This window comes from Sorex fumeus, unplaced genomic scaffold (genome assembly GCF_029834395.1).
Source record: "Sorex fumeus unplaced genomic scaffold, SorFum_2.1 ptg000122l, whole genome shotgun sequence".
In the NCBI taxonomy this organism is placed as follows: domain Eukaryota; kingdom Metazoa; phylum Chordata; class Mammalia; order Eulipotyphla; family Soricidae; genus Sorex; species Sorex fumeus.
Window position 1 is genome coordinate 34857698 of NW_026606179.1, and position 8894 is coordinate 34866591.

The window sequence follows — 8894 nt, forward strand, 5'->3', positions numbered from 1 at the left end:
CCACCTGAAGGATAATGTTCTTGAAATATCTACATTACTTTGAGTGTTACAACCACAAACATTCCACTGATTTCATCTCAAATGAGTGAAATTAATTTTCTTTGGTTAACTATATGCTAGTGGGACTGAGCATAGGAATGCCACCACCACACCACAGGTTAGAAAAATGGAGACTTTTTAGCCCTCTGGTTAGCATCACCAGGCCATTTTATCCATTAGTTACTATGAACCAGATGCTTAGAAATCTAAGTCTTGCAAGGGCCAACAGAGATGTCAAATGTGAGGGAAAGTACCAGGGGGGAAGTTACCAGGGATAGATAGTTCTAGGGCAAGGGATATATGTCTTATATGCATGGGGTTACAGGTTCCATCCTGAGCACTTGAGTGTAGTCCTAAAGGTGACTAAATACCTCATCACCACATCACCAGACCCAATCATTGAATCTCCCAGCCTGGTTAGCCAAGTATCCCTGGAAGTAGGCCCAGATACCTGAGCACTGCTTGAGATGCCCCTCAAAAAATTAAAAAAAAAAACTGAATGTCAAGGAACAAATCTATTGACACAGATACTATAAAACCACACATGAACTACAAAATTAAAATTAATGGATGTTTGGATAGAAAACACGGATGTATCGACTAATTACCCTTAACCCAGATATGATATATTACACTAAAAAAAGGGGGTAGGTACATTTCAGTGTCTTGACACAACTTGGAGATCAAGAGTGCTCAGAACCTACCAAATTCCTAAAAAAAGGCCCTCTGTGCCAAACTGAGACCCCTCTGCTACTATGGGTCTTGCCTTCTTTACAGAAACCACAAATTTCTTCTCCTATTTCTTGAGGATCATTGATCCTTAAAGATATAACCTAACTATCCAAATGTTTGGGAGCTGCCATGCCAAGGCAAGATCTTAAGCTTAAAATAAATCTTTCCATCAAGACTGCATACTGAAAATGGCAATCATTAAAAACTCTGCTCCCCAGGTCCCTTTCCCTTAGGGATGAGACCAAGCAGAAGTTATCTTTCACAAGTTCCCACCCACAACAATTTATCAGTGGTGGCTAATTTATAGCAAGTGCTGAGAACTCACTATTTTAGGACCATTTTAGAAACATTCTGTGAGTTAATAAATTTTCCAGTTATTCCATCTTGTTCACTTAGTTTTCTTTCTACTCCTGAGGTTTGGAGCAGGGAAGAAGTCAGGGTTTTATTATCTAGAACGGGGGTCATCAAACTTTTTCTTTCAAGGGCAAAAAGTCAATATTGAAGCTTCGGAGGCCACAAACTTTGTCACAACTTCTCTTGATTCTGCCAACACTGTGGGAATGTAGCAACAGACAATACATAAGCACATGAGTGGGCTATGTTCCAGTAAAACTTTCTTTATAGACACAAATGCAAATGACATGTCATTTTCAGTCATGAATATTCTTCCTTTGATTTTTTTCAACCATGTAAAAATGTAAAAAAGCATCTTTAACTCACAAACCATACACGAACAGGCAGCAGGCCAGCTGTGACCTATGGGCTGCAGTCTGCCAACGCCTGATCTATAACTATTCCATTGACTTGAAACCGTAAAATTAACAAGTGAAAGAATTCAAATGATTAGATTAGAAGGATATTGAATGTGGTTAGATTCCACTTGCTCCACTCACTCGACTGCACTGTTAGACATGGGAGTAGAACTGCCTATAGAAGTGAATATAAATCGTCACTTGACTTATCAAAAAAATGATTTTTGAATCTTCATTTGCATGAGCTTGTGTAAAAAAATCTTCTAAAAGAATAAATACTCGAGCATATTTTGGGGTAGGGGGTGTCCCACAGTGATTTTGATGATGATTAATTTGTTGCCAGCATTTACATTTCAGGAAAATTCACTTAAAATCAGATTATTATTCTCCTGAAAGAATGTGAAGAGACTGATCATGAATGTTGGACTGAGAACAACCTTCATCTGAACCAGGCTGTCCTGCAAATGCCATGGCCATGTGCAGGTACACAGAGGAGACATGACTGTCCCTATAAACTCTCTAAATTTCTGACTCTTAAGAGGTCCTCAGAAAAACTTCATTCTCTTTCACAATGTGACTTTAATGTCTTGATTGAAGATCTGACATGGAAATCATTCCATCTGCTCTCAAAATTCAACACCCCCATAATCCAGACCCTAGAAATAAAAGCATTAGTCCTATTATTAAAGGTATCAATTTAAGAACAGTTCCAATCACATCCTCTCTCAGGATATTCTCAATTTGAAACAGAGTCTCCAAGAAAGAAAGACAAATGGCAAGTTATCCTGCAGGTTCTCTTACCTTTCAAGCTAACCTAGGCAGTCCCCACTGAGCTAGAGTGAAAGCATTCATCATAAAATGTCTTAATTAAACAGATCAATAATAATTAGAAAGCATGCTTTATATTAAAAAAAACTATTCTATAAAAAGGTAAGAAAACTAAAAGGAAGTGGTGGGGTCCCCTAAGGAAAAAAATTCTAAGTAGAGTTTATACTATGTTCATTATTACCTATGTTTATATTAATCAAAATGTTCATTATTAACACACTTTTTCAATTCCTTATACACCATGTTAAACATCTTAGTTAATTTAAGGTAGAAAACTTGTGACAACTATGTGCCAACTGACAGGTTGCCTATTATATCATTAAGACTGGTGAGCACTGTAAAAGAAAATTCCAGATTTGTAGACAATGGGTCACCAATTCACTTGAGCAATATACCCTTAAGTAGATGGATAGTCAGATTTTAATTTAGCACCCCAGAAAAAGAAAAGTTCAAACAGTAGATTTTCCACTTGAAATTAAAATGGAAATTAGCCCTTACAAAATAGAGATGACTTTAAGTTTATACATCAGTGGCTGGTTCATGAATTATTAACTGATTTTAATGATCCTGGCTATATTTTATTTGAAGTTATTCTCCTACTTGCAACGACTTTTGAACTCTCAAAACTCTTTCATCCATTCTCCATAGACCGAGTACACTTTCATGAGTGCTGACATTTAAAAAGGATCCATATACACAGTGAATGTGAAGATAATACACATGCATATAATTTATACAAAGAACTCTGGTCATTTGTTAAAAAGAGAAATGAATGAAACCCTATTATTCACGGTTTGTAAATAAACTTAAAGATAAGCGCTAACTTCTCACTTGTTAAGACTGGAACAGAGGGTTCTAAAGTTTCTTGTAAAGTTTCCCAGATAGTCATTAAAACAAGAAAAGGGCAGAAACACACCTCTTATAAATTCATCAATTGGGGCAGAAACACAGTTTCTTGTATATTTATCATTTCCCATTCCAAAAGATAATACATGTCATCAGAAGTTAAGTTTTGACATTAATAACAAGTATTTTCAAATATAATAAAGGCATGTCTCTGATGTTTGTACATTTCTCATGAAAACCTACAACAAACAGCACCGTACAGATACACGTTTGCTTTTGTGAAAAAAATACTACATACCTTTAATTAGCATTATATAATTAACTTTATACCCATAAAGTTAAGATTTAAAGTTAAGATTTCTCTTACACTACATTCTCCCTATACAATTAAAGGAAATAAAGCTTTATTTTTTCCCATTCCTGAACTTAAGACTATGAGAATAAAGACTTGTGGCTGAGTTTAAAAATCATCACTATGACTAAGAGAATAAAGTCTAAGACTAAGAGAACTAAGAGTAAGAGAATAAAGTCTCCCGGCAGCCTGCATTTAAAAATTCCCATTCCTGAAATTATGACTAAGAGGATAAAGTCTTCTGGCTAAGTTTAAAAATCATTTTTATCTGCAAGGAAGTAAAGGCAACTACCCCTTAATGTCAGTACAATTTGATTTCTACCAATACTAAATGGGCTCTCTAACTTTGATAACTTGGATACATACAGCACTCATGATGACCAGATTGCTGAATTACTAAGAAAACAAGTTACTGCTGGCAAATAACTGCATTAAGAAAAGATGACAGTGAATCCACTTGCATCTCCACTGCTTAAGTTGAACAATCATCTCAGTAAATAATGCCGCTTTCAATATTTCTGAACTACAAGCTCTGAGTTTAAAATGACTCAAAATGACCTTTCTCAAAAAGTAAAAACGGACACATACAGAACACCCACAATTTCCTCTTAGAGAACCCTTGGGATCCTCCTGAACAGAGATTTGCCACGCATTGCAGTGACTGGATTAGTACAAAAGGTTTCTATTTTGGTGTCATTGGAGTGTTGCTGATCTTAAATCAGGGAAAGAAGTAGTTACATTAGGCAAGGTAATGGCTTCCAAAAATAAGAACACGCCAGGCTATACAAGGCTTGCATACACAAGCTAAGTTGTAGGGAGATAAATAATACCCCACTGGAACAATTAGATGGATTCTCAGAAACACTACATACTTAATTAGGCTGCCTAAGTCCCTAACTGAGTATACATGGGGGACTTTTTAAAGCATTTAATAACCGGAGTAAATCCAAAATCAGAGGACAGAAAGCAACCTTTCACTGAGTCTAGAAATAGGCCTTTTCTTGCCTCTCATTCAGTGGCCAGAGGGATCTCTCCTGGAATTTTGAGAGCATGGCCATCCCACCCACCACCACAACTTAAAACACGTGGAATATGCCCCTTCCCTCTATAGTGGTGGAGAGGCCCTGGTGTGCAGGGCACAGAGCTGGGCTGAGGAAAAAGAGAGACCTTAATGGTCTTTTCACAAACTTCAGCACAGGACTTGGGAAGCAGAGTACAAACAACTAGCAAGGAACGGGAGCCTCCATCAGCCACGGGGCACAGCAAACTGCTACTCACTCCAGATACAATTCCTCCTCTTCCTGTTATTTATTCATTAGTTTTGTATAGCACCTTTCTTTCAGCGGGCTCCCTATTTCCTCCTCTGTTATCCCAGCAATCATAAACAAACTAGGGTTTGAAAGAGAAAGGGGGGAGGAGGAGGAGCCGGGGGAAGGAAAAAGAAAAACCACATTCAAAAGGCACAGGCTATCCAGAGCTCAGTTCTTTCTCTGAATGTCGCCCTCGGGGTGATGTTTTCTCCAAAGCGTGGCCCTGGGGCCTGCGGGAGGAGCGGGATCGCGGGTCCGCGCCGCCCCGGCACGAGGGAAGCGGCCGTCGCACTGACTCGTGCCGCCCGGCCCCGCCACGGGCCCTTCCCAGAGCAGAGCCACTTTGGGGCACCAGCAACGCTCGGTCCTCCAAGTTGGCGCCGGGGGAGGTGGCCTGGCCCCAGGTGCGGTGTGGTCTTCAACTTAATTCCCCCACCACACACACACACACACACACACACACACACACACACACACGCCAACAACAACAACAAAAAGCAATGCCTACCCCTCCCTAACAAATGAACCTCGTCGCGCTGACCAGCGAGGGGCGGGCACCAGTGGTTTGCGGTCCGAGGCGCCCTGGCCAGCAGGCGGCAAAGGACACCTGCGGGGGGTCCCACCACTCCCTCCAGCCCATCCCCATCCCGACCAGGGCACGCTCAAAAGTTTTTCCTTTCCCCTGCAGAGAGGCTCCAGGTCCAGCTCTCCAGTAAGTGGGGATGGACACGGGTTGGGGGATTACGGAGTGTGTGTGTGTGAGTGTGTGTGTGTGTGTGTGTGTGTGTGTGTGTTGGGGGGCGGGGGGCTGGAGGGGGCGAGGTGATCGGACAACGCAATCAGAGGGGCTCCCGCGCTGCCCACCCCACCCCGCCAGCTAAGGGGGCTGCGATCGTGTCTACTAATAACAACAACAAAGAATCACATGCGAGTCCCCTCTTTCGGACCTCGGGTTGCTCTTAGCATTTCAGGAGCAGCGCGAAGAGAGTCGGCAGGGTTTGGGGTGGGGGGAGGGTTGGATGCACGGCAGAGTAGGGGTCCGAGAGAGGGGGCAGGCAGAGGGAGGAGAGGCAGAGGGGGCAGAGCTCAGCGCCCACTGAGGTACAACAACAACAAAAAAAAAAAACGGAGGGGGGTTGTAAGGGGGCAGAAGAGTAGAGGGAGCGAGAGTTGGCCAGAGATGAAGGCGCAGAGGGAAAGGAGTGGAGAGGGTAGGAAAGGGGGCAAAGAAAAGTGCAGCCCGCGGTGAACTGGGGTGCGCAGAGCGCCTGGGCGGCCGAGGTGGCCCCCGGCCCGCAGCCCCCCGCCCGGCCCCGGCCCGGTCACCTTGCTGTAGCCGTAGTACCCCAGGCACTGCGCGAAGTCCAGGCCGGCGGGGTCCCCGGCCGCCGCGGGGTAGAACCTCACATCCATGCCGGGGCCGGGCCCGGGGCCGGGGGCCGGGGATGGGGCTGGCCGGGGCCGGTGGCCGCCTCCTCGATGCCGCTAGATCCACCGTCGGGAGCGCCCCGCCGGGGTGGCCCGGGGGCGGCGCGCGGGACTCGGGGCTGGAGGGGCGCAGAGACCCGAGCCCGAGGAGCCCGGGAGCCGCGGCCGCCGCACACAAAGGCGCGGCCACGCGAGCCGCGGGAGAGCGGGAGGCAGCCCGGGGGACGCGCCCCGCCGGGGCGGCAGAGGCAGCGCAGCGCGCGGGCCGGGCGCCCGGGGCGCGGCGCGGGGGGCCCGGGGCGGCGCGGCGAGTTCAGGTGCGCGGGGCGAGGCTGGGACGGCGGCGGCGGCGGCGGCGCTGGCCCCGCTCCTCCTCCTCCTCCTCCCGGGCGGACTGAGGAGAGGAGCCGCGGAGACAAGGGGCCCGGCCCCTCCTCTCTCTCTCCCTCTCTCCCTCTCTCTCTCTCTCTCCCTCTCTCTCTCCCTCTCTCGCGCTCTCTCTCTCTCCCCCTCCTGCCGCCGCCGCCGGTCCCCTCCCCGCGCCGCCGCCGCTCCGCCCCTCCCACCGCGGGCAGCTGGCGCGCCGCCCGCCCCGCCGGTGCGCTCCCGGCCCGGCCCGCCTCGGGGCGCGCCCACCCCACCCCGCCCGGCCGGCCGGCCGGCCCGCGCGCCCCTGCGGCTCACCCCGCGCCGAGCCCCGAACCCGGCCTCGGCCGACCCGGGCCCCTCTGCTCCACCACCCCCCCAGCCCCCGCACCGAGCCCCCTTCCCTCTCCGGTCCTCTTTGTCCCCGCTGCCGCGGAGCGCTCCTCGCTCCCCTCCTGGCCTCGGCCGCTCCGGCCGGCCCGCTGCTCCCGGGGGTCCCCCTTCCGTCCTTCTGATCACCCCCCGGCCCGCCACTCGCGCACCCTGGGCGTCCGCTCCCTCTGTCTTTGCAACGGGCTACCCTCCGCCACCCCCATTCTTGCCCCGGTCCCTCTACCCGCCCCCTTCCTTGTCCTAGGACAACGTTCCGAACTTGGGAGGCACCTAACCCTGCCGCTAACCTGCTCCCGGGGCCGCCCCGAGAGCCGGGAGCCCAGGTGGGCGCACCTGTGCGGTGTCCTAGAAGGGGTGTCGGTGCCTGACCTTTCACAGGTAGGCCGACTGGGACCTTCCCGGGTTAAGCCTCGCAGTCGGTTCTCTGCGCTATTTTCTTTGCTCCTGTTTGTATTCGAAAGACATTGTAGTAACTGGATCCGGGCGGATCATTCACTGTTCTCCGAGAGAAAATGTCCCAATTTTCCTAAAAGGTTTTGGGTGATTAACTTCCTCGCGCGCACACCCTTTTATTTCTTCCTTCCTTTTAAACTATGTGTGTGTGTGTGTGTGTGTGTGTGTGTGTGTGCGCGCGCACACACACACACACACACACACACACACACACACACACCATCGCATCCCACCCCTCAACTTTATTGCTCTGGGTTTCTTTGAGAGTTTTGGCCTTCCTCCGCCTTTGGCGATGGGACAAGATTTGATACCAGACGAAAAGGACCTCGGTGTGGTTATCTCGGCGCTGTCGAGGAGCGACTTTAACCGGAGGGGGAAAATCTGCAAATCTTTTAGCTGACACTAATACTTTGCTGGCCCAGGGCTTTGGAACTTTCACAGAGCAGCGGCACACGAGTGAAGATTTCCGTTGCCTCTGTTCTCCACCGCAGGAGGCACTTGGGGTTTGGTGACACCTGTGTATGTACATTCGCCTAATATTATCCTCCTGGAGCCCAAGCAGGAAAAAATAAACTTCAATTAGGTGAAAGTTTGTGTATTTGCTCTTCTCTCATGCCGAAACTGTACGTGTGTGTGTGTGTGTGTGTGTGTGTGTGTGTGTCTGTGTGTGGAGACTGCGAGAGCGCGGTGTGTATTCAGAAAGGAACAACTGCTCACATTGTCCCCGGGTTGACTCCGATCCCCCTCCCCCCGGAAAAAGCTTTGGTCTCCTCTCCAGAGCCTCCATTTAACGTTGACAACCCAGCGGCGCTCCCTAATGGCCCAGCGGGTTGCACAAATTGGCAGTGAGCTGAGATATTATCAGGACAACACCCCATTGAGCAGGTTCTTGAAACGCAGAAGTGGAGGCCCTTTCTCCTGGCCACTGGGCGCTTGTGGCCTTTCCACCAATCAGAGCAGCCGGTTGCAGTGGCCACCTGTTGTCTAGCAAGAGAACATCTTTAAAGTTTCACTATTAGTATGTAACAATGGCGGATAGTGCCTCATCTGGTGGCGGGAGAGGAGCTGCCTGCTGATCTGGGGTACCGAAAGGGAAATTATTATTATTATTATTTTTTGCTCTCCGAGAGTTGTTCAAAGAAGTCCCCCACCCCCACCCCTACCCCCCACCCCGCCAGGCTAGGGAACGAGTTTTCTTTGGCACACTCAGATTGCTCACCTTCTGTACGTTCTGTCGTGCATCTGGAGCAATCTGAGCTTGATTACAGTAGAGGATGAAGGAGAGTATAATCAAAGTTAGAAGAGAGACTAAACCTGAAGTTGTAATCAGCTGTGGAGCATCAGGAATACAAATATGCGCAGTGGAAACCCGACTAGCTGCGGGCGCTGGGATTG

The 8894-nt window shown here is 48.6% G+C and overlaps 1 protein-coding gene across 2 annotated transcripts in view; it reads right to left on the bottom strand.

Moving 5' to 3' along the window:
- The window catches only part of TOX3 (TOX high mobility group box family member 3), a 114156-nt gene extending 107654 nt beyond the window's left edge, over positions 1-6502 (bottom strand). For both annotated transcript variants that reach the window (XM_056135910.1, XM_056135909.1), the window contains exon 1: positions 6186-6502. In XM_056135910.1, coding sequence (XP_055991885.1) covers positions 6186-6272 — 87 coding nt within the window. In that variant the 5' untranslated portion in view covers positions 6273-6502. The remainder of the gene's footprint in view (positions 1-6185) is intronic.
- Positions 6503-8894: the final 2392 nt, after the last annotated feature.